Source organism: Esox lucius, chromosome 12 (genome assembly GCF_011004845.1).
Source record: "Esox lucius isolate fEsoLuc1 chromosome 12, fEsoLuc1.pri, whole genome shotgun sequence".
NCBI lineage: Eukaryota > Metazoa > Chordata > Actinopteri > Esociformes > Esocidae > Esox > Esox lucius.
This window is the reverse complement of record NC_047580.1, coordinates 36,921,198-36,942,136: the sequence shown is the minus strand read 5'-3', so window position 1 is coordinate 36,942,136 and position 20,939 is coordinate 36,921,198. Positions and strand designations below refer to the sequence as shown.

Genomic DNA, 20,939 nt, shown 5'->3' with positions numbered 1-20,939 from the left:
GTAAATCTTTCTCTCACACTCCGTTTATATTACTACAACCCACAAAAAGTTCTAACCACATTCTGTGAAATGTTACATTGTGTAGCATTGTGCAGCGTGGAGATAATGTTTCCTTCTGTTAGTGATACCATTTCAATGAGAATCCAGTTGCCATTGCAAATCATCAACAGACCAAACCATATCCTGTGGTAGGAAGTGTACCAGATACAAGACAAGCATACAGGAAGCCACATCTACTGCTGGACTGAGGTGAGCACGTATCAACACATCCATCCTGATACACATGATATTACACAAACTGTCAAGCATATAGACACATCTTAAGTGTGAAGTACGCCTCTGACCACTGACTGAGTCCTAGCTCATATGGGTGGACTACATCAGCCACCAGCTTCTAAAGAAAGAACCCAGCAGTTTCTAAAGAAAGAACCCAGCAGCTTAACAACATCTCTAAAGCTCAATGGAAAATGTGGCTTCATACTGCTACCAGCATCTTCAGTAAGTAATCTTGCTTTAAGATGACTACATTGCACTGTTATTTTCCTTTAACCTTCTGCTTTTACTGAATGTCAAACTATTTTTAAACAAAAAGCTTTGCCTTCAAGTTAGTAATGTTGAAGGTTTCAACAACACAGTATATTGTTTTTCATTGATGTGGTATGTCCAACCCTGGTCATGGAGAGCTACTGTCCTGGGTTTTTTCTCACTCCAACCCCATGTAGATGCAGCCCCATTCAGTTACTGTCACGTATGATCAATTATGGTTGGAGTGAAAACCATCTGGACAGGACAGTAGCTCTCCAGGACCAGGGTGGGAGAACCCTGTTGTAGTATTTTTACAGCAGTTGATTGAGAAAACATAGTTTTTTTTTAAAGTTGGTCCTGTCCATATGTAGCACATTTCTTCAAGTTAAAAGGTATAAATGGCTTTAAAATACAGACAATAAATGTTTTATAAACTATAATACAAATCTATTTTATGAATTAGATTCTAAATCTGTTTTACTTTCATCCCTACTTCTGATTACGGTTCGACAGTTCTCTGTGCTCTCCTGTGTTCGGCACAAGATGGTAAGAAGTGAAACATGCTGATTTTACTATTTTTAATAACCAACATCTCTTGACTTATGAAATTAGCAGCAAGGGAAACAGGAACATTATCTCCCATCACTACCTTTTGCAAAAGCATTGTAGCGGCTGCAGATAATGCGTAATTGTTGAGCAATCTGTGAGATCTAGGGCTCCCTTGAAAAATATGCCTGGTCTCAGTTGGGTTCCTTGCTAAAATAAGGTCATAATATTAAAAAGAAGTACAGCACTGACTGAAAAAATTGTGCTGCCTGTTTTCACTCTGACAATTTTGCATTTACAATCATAATCAAGTGTAAGGATACGCTGTATTTATAAGACTCTAAATATGAATTTGAATTACTTGTGTGTTTGATACAATCTGTATTTCAGTGGCTTGGCAACAGTCCCATTTATTAATTAGCAATATTTATTAGAATTGTGGTCTTGTTCAGTTGTGGAGTTTGTCTTCATTCATATTTAGAGCATACATTCTATGGTAGCCAGGCAACTCAGCATTAGTAAACTCATTGCTGTCAGCAAAGTCTGTAAAGGAAATAAACATGTCAGTCATGTCAGTCATTAGTTAATGAGGGCAGCGGTAGATGGGACTGATGGGGGATAGAAAGTATCACAGTCATAAGCACAAGGTTTTCCTTTCTTTGCTAACACAGAATATCCATTGTGTCTATGTAGTACTGTAGTAGACGCTTGTGCACCGCATCAGATATGTAAAACTAGATATCCTAACGTATTAACTGGATTGGTCACATAACCTGGACACATGAGATAATCAAAGAAAACAGAGTTTATACAGAGACGCATACCTTTTCCATGTGACATAAGAAAATGTATCAAATTCCCAACAATAACATAATTCTCATCATAACTTACATTTAAATAGCTTTAACATGTAAAGATATTGTTATTCACTAGCAACATTATAAACAATAATTCACTAGTTCCAACATTTGTGATTATTAAGAGACAGTTGTGAAGACAATTGTACATTTTAGGGCACTATGTGCGAAATATGCTCCTTAGCTCCTTGACTTAACCAATGGAACGTGGCCTTATTTTTGTACCTGCACAAAATCCTTTTTCATTTAGTTTTTCTGCTATGATACTACACATGATTTCCTCTAAAACAACACATGGAATTGGTAACAGTGTCATCAGCATAACAATGAAATGTACAAATTCTTACAGTCATAGATTTCATTCATGTATAGATTGAAAGATATAGGATCAATGTTTGAAACCTGTTAATATTATAGGTTAAGGTAGGTTAGGTAGGGTAAGTTAAGGTAGGTTAGGGTACGTTAAGATAGGTTAGGGAGGTTATGGTAAGTTAGGGTAGGTTAAGGTAGGTTAAGGTAGGTTATGGTAGGTTAGGGCAGGTTAAGGTAGGTTAGGGTAGGTCGGCTGCTAAATAAAATATTGTCATGCCGTCCATATGTAATATACAAATATCTACACCATCAACAGAAATACATTTATTTTTTCTTTCTGAACTAAGCATTAACATCTCAACCCTATATATGTCTCCCCAGTGGAGAAAGTGATTCCAAAGCTGTCTCTCAATCCCCCTGATGGTCAGCTCTACTCTGGGGAGAAGGTCACTTTCCTCTGTAGTGCGCAGGGAACCAATTCCTCTGGCTGGACCTATGTGTGGTTCAAAGACTCCCAGGAAAAACAACTGAAGGCAGATGACGCCAATCAAACCAGTTATCACCTCAAATCTGCTGGTCTTCAAGACTCTGGAACATACTGGTGCAGGGCCACAGAAGTAGACCGGCGTTCCGATATCAGCAACAGTGTCTCAATAACTGTCACGGGTGAGAAAACAAGTTTCTTTAGAAAACATCTAGTTAATATACTAAAATAATTGTATTCTAAACAAAGTGTTTGTGTAAGTCATGAGAGAAATACATAAATTGGAGAACCAGGCACTTGAACTATCCTGCCAATAACAAACAACTTTCTGTTTTGTGTCCAAAGCCTCTTGTCCCTCCCTGAATGTCATTATTAATTATACAGTTTTCTCTCGTGTGTCCAGAGTCTCCTGTCCCTTCCCGGAATTTCATTATTAATTATATACAGTGAGGGAAAAAAGTATTTGATCCCCTGCTGATTTTGTACGTTTGCCCACTGACAATTAAATGATCAGTCTATCATTTTAATGGTAGGTTTATTTGAACAGTGAGAGACAGAATAAAAAAAAAAACTGAAAATCGCATGTCAAAATGTTTATAAATTGATTTGCATTTTAATGAGTGAAATAAGTATTCGACCCCTCTGCAAAACATGACTTAGTACTTGGTGGCAAAACCCTTGTTGGCAATCACAGAGGTCAGACGTTTCTTGTAGTTGGCCACCAGATTTGCACACATCTCAGCAGGGATTTTGTCCCACTCCTCTTTGCAGATCTTCTCCAAGTCATTAAGGTTTCGAGGCTGGTGTTTAGCAACTTGAACCTTCAGCTCCCTCCACAGATTTTCTATGGGATTCAGGTCTGGAGACTGGCTAGGCCACTCCAGGACCTTAATGTGCTTCTTCTTGAGTCACTCCTTTGTTGCCTTGGCCATGTGCTTTAGGTCATTGTCATACTGGAATACCTATCCACGACCCATTTTCAATGCCCAGGCTGAGGGAAGGAGGTTCTCCCCCAAGATTTGATGTCCCCGTCCATTGTCCCTTTGATGTAGTGAGGTTGTCCTGTCCCCCTATCAGAAAACCACCCCCAAAGCATAAAGTTTCCACCTCCATGTTTGACAGTGGGGATGGTTTTCCTGGGGTCGTAGGCAGCATTCCTCCTCCTCCAAACTTGACGAGTTGAGTTGATCCCAAAGAGCTCGATTCTGGCATCTGACCACAACACTTTCACCCAGTTCTCCTCTGAATCATTCAGATGTTCATTGCCAAACTTTAGACGGGCCTGTACATGAGCTTTCTTGAGCAGGGGGACCAATTGTTTTCTTGGTGATTATGGTCCCAGCTGCCTTGAGATCATTGACAAGATCTGTGTAGTTCTGGGCTGATTCCTCACAGTTTCTCATGATCATTGCAACTCCACAAGGTGAGATCGTGCATGGAGCCCCAGGCCGAGGGAGATTGACAGCTTTTGTTTTTCTTACATTTGCGAATGATCGCACCAACTGTTGTCACCTTCTCACCAAGCTGCTTGGTGATGGTCTTGTAGCCCATTCCAGCCTTGTGTAGGTCTACAATCTTGTCCCTGACATCCCTTGGACAGTTCTTTGGTCTTGGCCATGGTGGAGAGTTTGGAATCTGATTGATTGATTGCTTCTGTGGACAGGTGTCTTTTATACAGGTAACAAGCTGAGGTTAGGAGCACTCCCTTTAAGAGTGTGCTCCTAATCTCAGCTCATTACCTGTATAAAAGACACCTGGGAGCCAGAAATCTTTCTGATTGAGAGGGGATCAAATACTTATTTCACTCATTAAAATGCAAATCAATTTATTACATTTTGACATGTGTTTCTCTGGACTTTGTGCAAATTGGGTGTACCATGCAGATTGAAAATGGGTTTCATGACGGTCATTTTGGATTCACCCAAACCAAAAGAGATATCCAACAGTCCTCCTCAGTTTTGTCCTCCAGGGCAAAACCCAAAGCCTCCTGTCCCTCCCTCAGTGTCATTATTAATTATATGGTTCTCTCATGTGTCCAGAGCCTCCTGACCCGTCCCTGAGTGTCCAGTCAGGCTGGTTGGATGTGTTTCCCTCTGAGACTGTGATTCTGAGCTGCAGTCTTCCGGACAAGTCTGCAGCCTGGTTGTATAGATGGTCCAGAGATGGACATGACCTTACTGAAGAAGGCGCTACTCTCTCCATCTCCTCTGCTACACAGACAGACTCTGGAACATACCGCTGCAGCACCACTCTCGCTTCTAGACCTGCTTCCACCAAACACAGCAACACACACACTCTCACAGTCTCCTGTAAGACTGTGCTCTTTATGTTAGCAGTTAGAATTAGCATTGCTGTTAGGTCCTAATGTGTTTTTATCTTGTCATTGTTAGTTTAGCATTAGCATTGTTGTTAAGCAATAAACTGATGTTGTCTAGTCTTGGTTAACTTGACATGTCTTTTCTCATCCTATGCAGCTAACTCTCCCATAGCGTCCCTGCTCCAGGCTCCAGGGTTTGAGGTGATGTACACTGGTGAGAAAGTGTCCTTCAGCTGTAGTGTGAAACAGTCCTCTGGCTGGCAGTATGTGTGGTCCAAAGACTCACAGAAAACACAGCTGACCAACAATGACTCCAATCAGACCAGTTACACCATCAGCTCTGCTGGTCTTCAAGACTCTGGAACATACTGGTGCAGGGCCACAAGAGGCAAGACACCATTTTACACTCAATTCAGCCAAGCTGTTAAGATGGAGGTCAGAGGTGAGTTCTGTTATATTTTCTTTCTGGTGAGAAAATACTTTTTTTGGTTTGTGACAATTGTTGTGTTTGCTAGTGAGCTTGATCTCCACCAGTTGAGAAATCAACAAGTGATTTAAATTCTCACCTTTTCCTATTGACTTATGAGTAGTCAAAGCCATGAAGACGGCTAACTAGCACAGTCTATATTTTACCAGTGATACTCCACTAGCTAGCAAATTAGCTAAGGTTGTGTAACTCTTTAGACAGCTAAAATGTGTGTTTACTCATAATGATAACCTTTTGGATATTTTTTGAAAACCATCTTAGTCATATCTAAAGTAAGTTATAACTAAGTGCCCTAACTGAGTTAATCACAAAATGTGTTAGTAGTTCTTTAGTTTTGTCTTCCATTCCTTGACAATGTACCCAATTTGCACATGATTCTTCGCTACTTATTTGTCATCTTTGTCAAGTATCCCAGTCTAATCCAAAACTACAAGTTGTAGCAAAAGCCTTTGTGCAAATTGGGTATACCATGCAGATTGAAAATGGGTTTCATGACGGTCATTTTGGATTTACCCAAACCAAAAGAGATATCTAACAGTCCTCCTCAATTTTGTCCTCCAGGGCAAAACCCAAAGCCTCCTGTCCCTCCCTCAGTGTCATTATGAATTATATGGTTCTCTCATGTGTCCAGAGCCTCCTGTCCCGTCCCTGAGTGTCCAGTCAGGCTGGTTGGATGTGTTTCCCTCTGAGACTGTGATTCTGAGCTGCAGTCTTCCGGACAAGTCTGCAGCCTGGTTGTATAGATGGTCCAGAGATGGACATGACCTTACTGAAGAGGGCGCTACTCTCTCCATCTCCTCTGCTACACAGACAGACTCTGGAACATACCGCTGCAGCACCACTCTCGCTTCTAGACCTGCTTCCACCAAACACAGCAACACACACACTCTCACAGTCTCCTGTAAGACTGTGCTCTTTATGTTAGCAGTTAGAATTAGCATTGCTGTTAGGTCCTAATGTGTTTTTATCTTGTCATTGTTAGTTTAGCATTAGCATTGTTGTTAAGCAATAAACTGATGTTGTCTAGTCTTGGTTAACTTGACATGTCTTTTCTCATCCTATGCAGCTAACTCTCCCATAGCGTCCCTGCTCCAGGCTCCAGGGTTTGAGGTGATGTACACTGGTGAGAAAGTGTCCTTCAGCTGTAGTGTGAAACAGTCCTCTGGCTGGCAGTATGTGTGGTCCAAAGACTCACAGAAAACACAGCTGACCAACAATGACTCCAATCAGACCAGTTACACCATCAGCTCTGCTGGTCTTCAAGACTCTGGAACATACTGGTGCAGGGCCACAAGAGGCAAGACACCATTTTACACTCAATTCAGCCAAGCTGTTAAGATGGAGGTCAGAGGTGAGTTCTGTTATATTTTCTTTCTGGTGAGAAAATACTTTTTTTGGTTTGTGACAATTGTTGTGTTTGCTAGTGAGCTTGATCTCCACCAGTTGAGAAATCAACAAGTGATTTAAATTCTCACCTTTTCCTATTGACTTATGAGTAGTCAAAGCCATGAAGACGGCTAACTAGCACAGTCTATATTTTACCAGTGATACTCCACTAGCTAGCAAATTAGCTAAGGTTGTGTAACTCTTTAGACAGCTAAAATGTGTGTTTACTCATAATGATAACCTTTTGGATATTTTTTGAAAACCATCTTAGTCATATCTAAAGTAAGTTATAACTAAGTGCCCTAACTGAGTTAATCACAAAATGTGTTAGTAGTTCTTTAGTTTTGTCTTCCATTCCTTGACAATGTACCCAATTTGCACATGATTCTTCGCTACTTATTTGTCATCTTTGTCAAGTATCCCAGTCTAATCCAAAACTACAAGTTGTAGCAAAAGCCTTTGTGCAAATTGGGTATACCATGCAGATTGAAAATGGGTTTCATGACGGTCATTTTGGATTTACCCAAACCAAAAGAGATATCTAACAGTCCTCCTCAATTTTGTCCTCCAGGGCAAAACCCAAAGCCTCCTGTCCCTCCCTCAGTGTCATTATGAATTATATGGTTCTCTCATGTGTCCAGAGCCTCCTGTCCCGTCCCTGAGTGTCCAGTCAGGCTGGTTGGATGTGTTTCCCTCTGAGACTGTGATTCTGAGCTGCAGTCTTCCGGACAAGTCTGCAGCCTGGTTGTATAGATGGTCCAGAGATGGACATGACCTTACTGAAGAGGGCGCTACTCTCTCCATCTCCTCTGCTACACAGACAGACTCTGGAACATACCGCTGCAGCACCACTCTCGCTTCTAGACCTGCTTCCACCAAACACAGCAACACACACACTCTCACAGTCTCCCGTAAGACTGTGCTCTTTATGTTAGCAGTTAGCATTAGCATTGCTGTTAGGTCCTAATGTGTTTTTATCTTGTCATTGTTAGTTTAGCATTAGCATTGTTGTTAAGCCCTAAACTGATGTTGTCTAGTCTTGGTTAACTTGACATGTCTTTTCTCATCCTATGCAGCTAACTCTCCCATAGCGTCCCTGCTCCAGGCTCCAGGGTTTGAGGTGATGTACACTGGTGAGAAAGTGTCCTTCAGCTGTAGTGTGAAACAGTCCTCTGGCTGGCAGTATGTGTGGTCCAAAGACTCACAGAAAACACAGCTGACCAACAATGACTCCAATCAGACCAGTTACACCATCAGCTCTGCTGGTCTTCAAGACTCTGGAACATACTGGTGCAGGGCCACAAGAGGCAAGACACCATTTTACACTCAATTCAGCCAAGCTGTTAAGATGGAGGTCAGAGGTGAGTTCTGTTATATTTTCTTTCTGGTGAGAAAATACTTTTTTTGGTTTGTGACAATTGTTGTGTTTGCTAGTGAGCTTGATCTCCACCAGTTGAGAAATCAACAAGTGATTTAAATTCTCACCTTTTCCTATTGACTTATGAGTAGTCAAAGCCATGAAGACGGCTAACTAGCACAGTCTATATTTTACCAGTGATACTCCACTAGCTAGCAAATTAGCTAAGGTTGTGTAACTCTTTAGACAGCTAAAATGTGTGTTTACTCATAATGATAACCTTTTGGATATTTTTTGAAAACTGTCTTAGTCATATCTAAAGTAAGTTATAAGTAAGTGCCATTACTGAGTTAATCACAAAATGTGTTAGTAGTTCTTTAGTTTTGTCTTCCATTCCTTGACAATGTACCTAATTTGCACATGATTCTTCGCTACTTATTTGTCATCTTTGTCAAGTATCCCAGTCTAATCCAAAACTACAAGTTGTAGCAAAAGCCTTTGTGCAAATTGGGTATACCATGCAGATTGAAAATGGGTTTCATGACGGTCATTTTGGATTCACCCAAACCAAAAGAGATATCCAACAGTCCTCCTCTGTTTTGTCCTCCAGGGCAAAACCCAAAGCCTCCTGTCCCTCCCTCAGTGTCATTATTAATTATATGGTTCTCTCATGTGTCCAGAGCCTCCTGTCCCGTCCCTGAGTGTCCAGTCAGGCTGGTTGGATGTGTTTCCCTCTGAGACTGTGATTCTGAGCTGCAGTCTTCCGGACAAGTCTGCAGCCTGGTTGTATAGATGGTCCAGAGATGGACATGACCTTACTGAAGAGGGCGCTACTCTCTCCATCTCCTCTGCTACACAGACAGACTCTGGAACATACCGCTGCAGCACCACTCTCGCTTCTAGACCTGCTTCCACCAAACACAGCAACACACACACTCTCACAGTCTCCCGTAAGACTGTGCTCTTTATGTTAGCAGTTAGCATTAGCATTGCTGTTAGGTCCTAATGTGTTTTTATCTTGTCATTGTTAGTTTAGCATTAGCATTGTTGTTAAGCCCTAAACTGATGTTGTCTAGTCTTGGTTAACTTGACATGTCTTTTCTCATCCTATGCAGCTAACTCTCCCATAGCGTCCCTGCTCCAGGCTCCAGGGTTTGAGGTGATGTACACTGGTGAGAAAGTGTCCTTCAGCTGTAGTGTGAAACAGTCCTCTGGCTGGCAGTATGTGTGGTCCAAAGACTCACAGAAAACACAGCTGACCAACAATGACTCCAATCAGACCAGTTACACCATCAGCTCTGCTGGTCTTCAAGACTCTGGAACATACTGGTGCAGGGCCACAAGAGGCAAGACACCATTTTACACTCAATTCAGCCAAGCTGTTAAGATGGAGGTCAGAGGTGAGTTCTGTTATATTTTCTTTCTGGTGAGAAAATACTTTTTTTGGTTTGTGACAATTGTTGTGTTTGCTAGTGAGCTTGATCTCCACCAGTTGAGAAATCAACAAGTGATTTAAATTCTCACCTTTTCCTATTGACTTATGAGTAGTCAAAGCCATGAAGACGGCTAACTAGCACAGTCTATATTTTACCAGTGATACTCCACTAGCTAGCAAATTAGCTAAGGTTGTGTAACTCTTTAGACAGCTAAAATGTGTGTTTACTCATAATGATAACCTTTTGGATATTTTTTGAAAACTGTCTTAGTCATATCTAAAGTAAGTTATAAGTAAGTGCCATTACTGAGTTAATCACAAAATGTGTTAGTAGTTCTTTAGTTTTGTCTTCCATTCCTTGACAATGTACCCAATTTGCACATGATTCTTCGCTACTTATTTGTCATCTTTGTCAAGTATCCCAGTCTAATCCAAAACTACAAGTTGTAGCAAAAGCCTTTGTGCAAATTGGGTATACCATGCAGATTGAAAATGGGTTTCATGATGGTCATTTTGGATTTACCCAAACCAAAAGAGATATCTAACAGTCCTCCTCAATTTTGTCCTCCAGGGCAAAACCCAAAGCCTCCTGTCCCTCCCTCAGTGTCATTATTAATTATAGAGTTCTCTCATGTGTCCAGAGCCTCCTGTCCCGTCCCTGAGTGTCCAGTCAGGCTGGTTGGATGTGTTTCCCTCTGAGACTGTGATTCTGAGCTGCAGTCTTCCGGACAAGTCTGCAGCCTGGTTGTATAGATGGTCCAGAAATGGACACAACCTTACTGAAGAGGGCGCTACTCTCTCCATCTCCTCTGCTACACAGACAGACTCTGGAACATACCGCTGCAGCACCACTCTCGCTTCTAGACCTGCTTCCACCAAACACAGCAACACACACACTCTCACAGTCTCCTGTAAGACGGTGCTCTTTATGTTAGAATGTTAGCATTAGCATTGCTGTTAGGTCCTAATGTGTTTTCATCTTGTCATTGTTAGTTTAGCATTAGCATTGTTGTTAAGTCCTAAACTGATGTTGTCTAGTCTTGGTTAACTTGACATGTCTTTTCTCATCCTTTGCAGCTAACTCTCCCATAGCGTCCCTGCTCCAGGCTCCAGGGTTTGAGGTGATGTACACTGGTGAGAGTGTGTCCTTCAGCTGTAGTGTGAATCAGTCCTCTGGCTGGCAGTATGTATGGTCCAAAGACTCACAGAAAACACAGCTGACCAACAATGACTCCAATCAGACCAGTTACACCATCAGCTCTGCCGGTCTTCAAGACTCTGGAACCTACTGGTGCAGGGCCACAAGAGGCAAGACACCATTTTACACTCAATTCAGCCAAGCTGTTAAGATGGAGGTCAGAGGTGAGTTCTGTTCTAGTACAACCAGGCTTATATACATTTTAATAAAAGATAGTCAATTCAGAATGTTATTCAAATATTAAAAATATATTAATTGAATTACAGTTTCAGTTTATCTCCTGAATTGGCTGATTACATTTAGAATTTCCCCCAATCAACTCTTAAATTATGTCAAATTGACATATGAGCTAAATCAGTCTCGATGGATTCATATCTGTCAGCTACATCCACCATTACGTCACCATCTCCATCCTGGCTTATTCATTCCTTGAGCTCAACAACAAGCTTTTTCCCAGATGAGCTATATCTACCGTGACCGTAACCACAAGCCGGCCTTCTTAATAGTTTGATATTAAATTGTATGTTTTATTGTTGCAGTTCGTCCATGGGCGGAGATTACCCTGGAAACAGGATGGGCCGAAGTGTTTTCAACTGATAGTCTGGCACTGAAGTGTGATGTGTTGGGTAGCCATGGTAACTGGACCTGGAACTATACATGGTACACAAAACAACTTGTTAATTAATACCACTTCCTCAACACCAACAAACTCATCAACACCAACATAAACCCCACATTACCAATACAACTTCCTCAACAACTCCACAACTTACTTATTGCCTCAGTACCAACACAACTTCATCACCAGTACAACTCCATCATCCCAAATACTACTTTCTCAATACAAACTCCTCCACACCAACACAACATCCTCAACACCAACACAACCTACTCAACACTCATATATCCCACATCATCAACACAATCCCCTCATCACCAACACAACTGCATCACCAATTCAAAACACTCCCACACACAGTGTCTCTGGATTAGTTTCAGAAAAAGGTGAGAGGGGAGGCACGGCTGTTCCTCTCATAGATATTCCAATTTCCAACAACTTGAAACAAACTGTTCTAACATACGAGAATGTAGGGCGCTGTTATGCAGGATGCACATACAAGTGACGAGTAAACACGATTAACAACGGGAATGCGTAGGCTACTCTCCATTGTTGTATTGAAAAAAGATAATTCCAACACAAGTGGCAGTTAAATCAATAAATGACAGCCCCCACCCAAGTCAAGCACCAACTATGGATGATTCTGAGGCTCAAACAAGAAAAATGCATTCATGGCAACAACAAAAAGTGTTAAGCACTTTTAATTTATCGCACACCTTAACTTATGAATTTTCACAGCCCTATAAAAAACACAAATATTACATTTACAGGTGCTGGTCATAAAATTAGAATATCATCAAAAAGTTGATTTATTTCAGTAATTCCATTCAAAAAGTGAAACTTGTATAATGTATACATTATACAATGTATTCACAAAGAGTGGACTGCAGCTGGAGTCAGTGCTTCAAGAACCAACACGGACAGACATATGCAAGACATGGGTTTCAGCTGTTGCATTTCTTGTGTCAAGCCATTCTTGAACAAGACACAGCGTCAGAAGCGTCTCGCGTGGGCTGAAGACAAAAAGGACTGGACTGCTGCTGAGTTATGTTCTCTGATGAAAGTACATTTTGCATTTCCTTTGGAAATCAAGGTCCCAGAGTCTGAAGGAAGAGAGGAGAGGCACAGAATCCACGTTGCTTGAAGTCCAGTGTAAAGTTTCCACAGTCAGTGATGGTTTGGGGTGCCATGTCATCTGCTGGTGTTGGTCCACTGTGTTTTCTGAGGTCCAAGGTCAACGCAGCCGTCTACCAGGAAGTTTTAGAGCACTTCATGCTTCCTGATGCTGACCAACTTTATGGAGATGCAGATTTCATTTTCCAACAGGACTTGGCACCTGCACACAGTGCCAAAGCTACCAGTATCTGGTTTAAGGACCATGGTATCCCTGTTCTTAATTGGCCAGCAAACTCGCCTGACCATAACCCTATAGAAATTGTGAAGAGGAAGATGCGATACACCAGACCCAACAATGTAGAAGAGCTGAAGGCCACTATCAGAGAAACCTGGGCTCTCATACTTTTCAGTTGGCCAACATTTCAAAAAATCCTTTTTTTCTATTGGTCTTATGTAATATTAGAATTTTCTGAGATACTGAATTTGGGATTTTCATTAGTTGTCAGTTATAATCATCACAATTAAAAGAAATAAACATTTGAAATATATCAGTGTTTAATGAATGAACATAATATACAAGTTTCACTTTTTTAATGGAATTACTGAAATAAATCAACTATTTGATGATATTCTAATTTTATGACCAGCACCTGTATATAGGTATTCAGACCCCTTCACTTAGTACTTTGTTGAAGCATCTTTGGCAGCAATTACAGCCTTGAGTATTCTTGGGTTTGATGCTACAAGATTGGCACCTCTATTTGGTCAGTTCCTCCATATCTATTGGGAGGGCAGTGTCCAAAATGTATATTTTTCTCAAAGTTAATTTTTTTGAACAATCCATTATTCAGCTCAGTCCCAGTCTGTAATTAGCGTTAGTAGCATCATCCAAATTCATGAATGGAAATGTTTGGTACTGCTATCGCTAAGCTTCAAATGGAAAACTACTCAAACGCTTCAAACTGCATTCAGTAATCTGTCGTGGTAGCATACATTTTTTAAACTGTACATTGACGAAACAGCTGGCAGTATTGGCTGAATTCAAACTAGCACTAGCGAACCATTTCATACAGCCACCATACACAGCTTCTGTTCTTTGACAGTGATGTAATTGAGTTGAGCGTGAATTTTAACCTCCACAAGCTATGTGAAGAAAGGTTGCTTTGCCTAGCTTTAAAGAATTGCTGCTAGTTTACACTGGCCATATCCCTCGAAAAATTATCTTCCTGCTCGTATTCTGAGTCAGACGAACGCGTGGATTGATATAGCTGTGAACAAAACTGACTGGTAAACACGTGAATTATATAGTGAAAATTTTAACTTTTTTAGAGAAATACAACATCGCCATGTTCTTTGAGGTTAACAACACCACTTAGTTTGGAGTGTTTTAGAGTAGTTTTCCGCTTGCAATGCAGCTTTGTGATAGGGGTATGTATGGTTTCCATTCATGAATTTGTACCATGCTAATAACGCTAATTACCAACTGAGACAGAGACAGAATGGCTCTATGTATCTGAAGGACTTACTTGGGGTAAAATATGATTTTTGGACAAACTATCCCTTTAATGAATAACTTACTAAAATCTGGGCTATTGAGAGCAAATAGAAAAATATTGGTTCATAGAAAAACATATGCCATCTTATACAAATCTGGGGTTGCATTTAGCCTTTTTCAGAAAGCAGAAAAATGCTTCTAAATTCTATTTCTATTATGTATCTGTTATTAAATCCAGATATGTATAGAAATCATTACCCAGGTGCCCCTTGACATTGTTGGTAGATAACTCTCTCTGATCACTTCTAAACCCTATACTTCCTTTGGACATCATTCATGGCAGTTGATCTAGAACAAATTGTAAGACCTTTAAGCTTACAACTTGCATTACATCTCACTTCTTAAATTTTTTATAAATACTGCTAAATTCTTTATTTATTATGTATCTGCACATGCCTCAGTGTATTTAATGTAATTTGATATTTATTGTTAATACCATGCACTGTATATAGGTTTATCTTTTTTTACATTATTTATGTGGTTCTGTGTTGTTTTCTTGCTGGCTTGCAATTGACCAAGTCAATGACAAGTAGAATTGCTTCTTCACTGACTTGCTTAGTTAAATGCAAGTTAAATAAAATAACCTTTTTCATGAATGCCACTGGTCTAAAGTACATTTAGTGAAGATGTTTGTATTTAAGAATTGATATAAGAATCAGTATTATAGTAGAGCTTTTCCATAACATTTGTAAATATTAATGATTGAAAGATCAGCTACTCTGAAAAGTGTTTTAAAACCTGACCACCAATGTTATCAGCGCCTTGGCATTATGTAGGATTTCTGTAAGATAATTGTGATAGAAGAAAATGTCGATTTATATCTACAGTTATGGTGGAATGAATGTGTTTCACAACATTATTTTTAGTGCATACAAAACCACAGGCTAAAATGCAGAATTTTACTTCATCAGTAGAAGACAAACGGCTTCTAACCCATTGACAAATCACTCCCACTGTCATTTTCTTGCTGATTAAAATTCCTCAGACTTCACTCAGTGTCTAAATGGCTAAACAAGCACTGCATATTATAATGAACCATTGTGCCATTTAAATATATTTTTAAAATAATTTTGTAGCCAGGACACTAATCAAGGAAGTGAAACTTAGAAGCGCTAGTGTGTAAAACGATCTCACAGGACAGACGTAATATAGTGTATAGTGAGGAGAACAAGTATTTGATACACTGCCGATTTTGCAGGTTTTCCCACTTAAAGCATGTAGAACTCTGTAATTTTTATCATAGGTACTCTTCAACTGTGAGAGACGGAATCTAAAACAAAAATCCTGAAAATCACATTGTATGATTTTTAAGTAATTAATTTGCATTTTATTGCATGACATAAGTATTTGATACATCAGAAAAGCAGAACTTAATATTTGGTACAGAAACCTTTGTTTGCAATTACAGAGAGCATATGTTTCCTGTAGTTCTTGACCAGGTTTGCACACACTGCAGCAGGGATTTTGGCCCACTCCTCCATACAGACCTTCTCCAGATCCTTCAGGCTTCAGGGCTGTCGCTGGGCAATACGGACTTTCAGCTCCCTCCAAAGATTTTCTATTGGGTAGGCCACTCCAGGACCTTGAGATGCTTCTTACGGAGCCACTCCTTAGTTGCCCTGGCTGTGTGTTTCGGGTCATTGTCATGCTGGAAGACGTAGCCATGACCCATCTTCAATGCTCTTACTGAGGGCAGGAGGTTGTTGGCCAAGATCTTGTGATACATGGCCCCATCCATCCTCCCCTCAATACGGTGCAGTCGTCCTGTCACCTTTGCAGAAAAGGATCCCCAAAGAATGATGTTTCTACCTCCATGCTTCACGGTTGGGATGGTGTTCTTGGGGTTGTACTCATCCTTCTTCTTCCTCCAAACACAGCGAGTGGAGTTTAGACCAAAAAGCTCTATTTTTGTCTCATCAGACCACATGACCTTCTCCCATTCCTCCTCTGGATCATCCAGATGGTCATTGGCAAACTTCAGACAGGCCTGGACATGCGCTGGCTTGAGCAGGGGGACCTTACATGCGCTGCAGGATTTTAATCCATGATGGATTAAAATTTGTTTTTCTGGATTTTTGTTTTAGATTCCGTCTCTCACAGTTGAACTGTACCTATGATAAAAATGACAGACCTCCACATGCTTTGTAAGTAGGAAAACCTGCAAAATCAGCAGTATATCAAATACTTGTTCTCCCCACTGTACATATATTTAATGAAATTACAATTAACAAAATGTTATATATGTAAATAAATAAATAACCCTAACCCTAAATATTCTTTTTTTATATGTAGGATATGTTAGAAATTTGCTAAAACACATAATATGATACAAATGTGTTTGCTATAATTCCTCCTCTGCCCCTTTAATGTTTTTATGACATTTATCTGATGGACAGCAGTCATATCTGTCACCACCAGTGGAGCCCTGACAGTGTGTCAGTGGAGTTTTAACCCAGTGGAGCCCAGACAGTGTGTCAGTGGAGTTTTAACCCAGTGGAGCCCAGACAGTGTGTCAGTGGAGTTTTAACCCAGTGGAGCCCAGACAGTGTGTCAGTGGAGTTTTAACCCAGTGGAGCCCAGACAGTGTGTCAGTGGAGTTTTAACCCAGTGGAGCCCCAGACAGTGTGTCAGTGGAGTTTTAACCCAGTGGAGCCCCAGACAGTGTGTCAGTGGAGTTTTAACCCAGTGGAGCCCCAGACAGTGTGTCAGTGGAGTTTTAACCCAGTGGAGCCCCAGACAGTGTGTCAGTGGAGTTTTAACCCAGTGGAGCCCCAGACAGTGTGTCAGTGGAGTTTTAACCCAGTGGAGCCCAGACAGTGTGTCAGTGGAGTTTTAACCCAGTGGAGCCCCAGACAGTGTGTCAGTGGAGTTTTAACCCAGTGGAGCCCCAGACAGTGTGTCAGTGGAGTTTTAACCCAGTGGAGCCCCAGACAGTGTGTCAGTGGAGTTTTAACCCAGTGGAGCCCCAGACAGTGTGTCAGTGGAGTTTTAACCCAGTGGAGCCCCAGACAGTGTGTCAGTGGAGTTTTAACCCAGTGGAGCCCAGACAGTGTATCAGTGGAGTTTTAACCCAGTGGAGCCCCAGACAGTGTGTCAGTGGAGTTTTAACCCAGTGGAGCCCCAGACAGTGTGTCAGTGGAGTTTTAACCCAGTGGAGCCCCAGACAGTGTGTCAGTGGAGTTTTAACCCAGTGGAGCCCAGACAGTGTATCAGTGGAGTTTTAACCCAGTGGAGCCCCAGACAGTGGGTCTTATGGGGTCTTAACTTTTTTTAACTTGAAAAAGAACACGACACCCTCCATGTTATGTTCCTCAACACCTTCCAGGGGAACATTGGTTCTACCTTGGCCCTTTTAAGGGGCATTTTACCCTATGTGATCCCATTGGATCTTATTTGTAATATATTGCTTTCTATGAATTAAACAGTTGATTTGCCGTATTTATTTACAGGTACCGAGAGGAAGAGCAGCCATTTCTGGCTCTCCCTGGAGGCCAAGAGAGGTATTTGGTAACCCCTACTAATAACCCCACCCAGAATGCCTTCAGATGCCAGGGAAACCGTATGGAGCGACCATATTACTCCACTCGCAGTGAGCCACTCAAGACAAAGAACCTAGGTATGTCATTTAAATAACAATCAAATTAATTAAATAAATGTAATTGAAGAGTCAATACTGCCTTTTAATTTCACTAAACAGCTAATAAAATTGTATTTTAGTGTTATCAAACTGTCCTTTAAATCATACTCTTCAGTAAATGTTTTACAAACAGATTTAATGGATCCCATATTTTTTTCTGGAAACTCACCAGCTGAAATCATATCACAAACAGCAAACACAAAATGTAAATAAATTGCAAGTAAATAGTCTATGAGCAAAACTAAATTTTTAAAAGCAAGAACACTGATTTGAACACATTGTTTTCTGCAACCCACATAATCGATCCCATTATTGAAGGTGCTGCAGCTATTACTTTTGGTCCAAAACTCGCTGTTGCTGCAAGGTTTGGCAGTTAAAAAAAAGTTTACAGTTTATTTGAGCCTCTTCAGTCTGGGATCTGACCACTCCACAGAACCGTAACTGTCCTCCTCCTCCTCAAGGTTGTCAATGTCCTCCTCATCTCTGCTGATGCTGTGCCCTCATCCTTATACTCCTTGACCTGGGTGCTGCATTTCACACAGTTAGTCATGAGATCCTCCTCAACCTGAGTTTTGCGCTTGTGATGGCAAAGTCCAAACTATTTACGAAAATGGTAGGTAAGACAGAGGAAAACTCAATTTGCACAATAATCAGTTTATTCTTGCAAGGAGAGAATACACAGGTTACAAAGTAACAATGCATAATCTCTAAAGTAAAACAGGACAAGCATCATCATTTAAAGAAGAGTAAAAAGGGGTGTGGTAATATGTGTGTCAATAAAACACATTCACATGGTAATCCTTTTCAACCTTTTAGGAGTCACAATGTCTGGACACCCAAGGATAGACCCTAAAAGTGTTATACAGATTAACTCATTTACGAGTAACTAATCCACTAGTGCCGGTCAAGGATGATGTTCAAGGATGTCTCCCTGAGACAAACACCAGACCCCACTCTACCTACATTCCTTTACTTATCTAAACATGGGGACTCAGTCCTTTAATCAGTAAGAACACATCAGTGTAAGAAATTTCCCTGACACGCTTGACACAGTTAGTCATGAGATCCTCGTCAACCTGGGTGCTGCATTTCACACAGTTAGTCATGAGATCCTCCTCAACCTGAGTGTTGCGCTAGACACAGTTAGTCATGAGATCCTCCTCACCAGGCTGGAAGCTCTGGGTGTTGAGGGAACCACACTCTCCTGGTTACACTCATACCTCACCAACCAGACCCACTACATCTCCCTCAATGACACTCATACCTCACCAACCAGACCCACTACATCTCCCTCAATGACACTCATACCTCACCAACCTTACCCACTACATCTCCTTCAATGACACTCATACCTCACCAACGAGACCCACTACATCTCCCTCAATGACACTCAAACCTCACCAACCAGACCCACTACATCTCCCTCAATGACACTCATACCTCACCAACCAGACCCACTACATCTCCCTCAATGACACTCATACCTCACCAACCTTACCCACTACATCTCCCTCAATGACACTCATACCTCACCAACCTTACCCACTACATCTCCCTCAATGACACTCATACCTCACCAACCTTACCCACTACATCTCCTTCAGTGACACTCATACCTCACCAACGAGACCCACTACATCTCCCTCAATGTCCTCCCTCTCCTGTACCACCACTGAAACCTTAATACATCTTAATATCTTCATGAAACCTTAATTCATCTCCTCCTGTATTGACTACGGCAACTCTTCTCTCCATGAGATTCAAATGGTCCCAAACTCAGCAGCCAGACTCACCCACACCAAGTCCTGGCAGCACATCACCCCTATCCTCCACAAACTCCACTGGCTCCCCGTCCCTCAGTTCATTGATTATAAAATGATTGTGCTCACCTATAAAGCCCTCCATCAGCTTGCTCCACCCTACCTCTCTGATCTTATTCCCCATTACTAACCCTCTCAGTCACTCCTCTCTGCTACAGCTGGTCACCTCATCATCCCTTGGTCCAAGCTATAGAGCATTGGAGACAGGGCTTTCTCTAGGGCTGCTCCAAGGCTTTGGAGACAGGGCTTTCTCTAAGGCTGCTCCAAGGCTTTGGAGACGGGGCTTTCTCTAGGGCTGCTCCAAGGCTTTGGAGACGGGGCTTTCTCTAGGGCTGCTCCAAGGCTTTGGAGACAGGGCTTTCTCTAGGGCTGCTCCAAGGCTTTGGAGACAGGGCTTTCTCTAGGGCTGCTCCAAGGCTTTGGAGACAGGGCTTTCTCTAGGGCTGCTCCAAGGCTTTGGAGACAGGGCTTTCTCTAGGGCTGCTCCAAGGCTTTGGAGACAGGGCTTTCTCTAGGGCTGCTCCAAGGCTTTGGAGACAGGGCTTTCTCTAGGGCTGCTCCAAGGCTTTGGAGACAGGGCTTTCTCTAGGGCTGCTCCAAGGCTTTGGAGACAGGGATTTCTCTAGGACTGCTCCAAGGCTTTGGAGACAGGGCTTTCTCTAGGGCTGCTCCAAGGATTTGGAGACAGGGCTTTCTCTAGGGCTGCTCCAAGGATTTGGAGACAGGGCTTTCTCTAAGGCTGCTCCAAGGATTTGGAACTCTCTTCCACAATCAGTCCATGACTCTGAATCTGTTACAATCTTCATCCACCGCTTCAAGCCTCATTTGTTCAAACAAGCCTACCCCTAGCCCCTGCCCTTTCCCTTCGTTCAGTGCCATGGCTGAGTCCTTTACTTTACGTTTGTCTGTGTACTGTCCAATCGCTCTCCTAGGATGTTGTATTTTTTGTATCTGATATAAAGCATCTTTGGGTCCTTCATAGGTTCAATGTATTATTATACAGTTTAGGTACAATGATTAAAAACAAAACAAACACAGTGTTATTCCCTTAGAGGTCTCCGGTTTTAGTGGATTTTGGGCCTGGCGAAGACTGTGGGTCCCTTAGGTGTAACCCAGGGACCTGGTCTTTGCTGAAATCAATACAGATATTACAGCCAATAACAGGACCAGATTTTCTAAACAAATGCATCAGACTTGTCTTTACACAGTGGAAACAGTAGACAGAGCGTCACGTACCGAGCATTTCACCATAACAAAATGTACACTGTTCAATGCATGGTGGTTGTAT

At 41.6% G+C, this 20,939-nt stretch overlaps 1 protein-coding gene across 5 annotated transcripts in view; it reads left to right on the top strand.

Moving 5' to 3' along the window:
- The first annotated feature begins 225 nt into the window (after window positions 1-225).
- LOC105008758 (sialoadhesin) overlaps window positions 226-20,939 on the top strand; it is a 28,853-nt gene continuing 8,139 nt past the window's right edge. For 2 of the 5 annotated variants that reach the window (XR_003782689.2, XM_029124256.2), the window contains exons 1-15: window positions 226-498; window positions 1,039-1,071; window positions 2,622-2,906; window positions 4,764-5,033; window positions 5,199-5,483; window positions 6,160-6,429; window positions 6,595-6,879; window positions 7,556-7,825; window positions 7,991-8,275; window positions 8,952-9,221; window positions 9,387-9,671; window positions 10,348-10,617; window positions 10,784-11,068; window positions 11,444-11,564; window positions 17,644-17,810. Coding sequence is in view for 4 of the 5 variants with exons in the window: in XM_029124256.2 (XP_028980089.2) it covers window positions 468-498; window positions 1,039-1,071; window positions 2,622-2,906; window positions 4,764-5,033; window positions 5,199-5,483; window positions 6,160-6,429; window positions 6,595-6,879; window positions 7,556-7,825; window positions 7,991-8,275; window positions 8,952-9,221; window positions 9,387-9,671; window positions 10,348-10,617; window positions 10,784-11,068; window positions 11,444-11,564; window positions 17,644-17,810 (3,412 nt within the window). In the remaining variant the exon portion in view is untranslated. The remainder of the gene's footprint in view (window positions 499-1,038; window positions 1,072-2,621; window positions 2,907-4,763; window positions 5,034-5,198; window positions 5,484-6,159; window positions 6,430-6,594; window positions 6,880-7,555; window positions 7,826-7,990; window positions 8,276-8,951; window positions 9,222-9,386; window positions 9,672-10,347; window positions 10,618-10,783; window positions 11,069-11,443; window positions 11,565-17,643; window positions 17,811-20,939) is intronic. The other 3 variants (XM_029124259.2, XM_029124258.2, XM_029124260.2) reach the window with 3 other exon arrangements.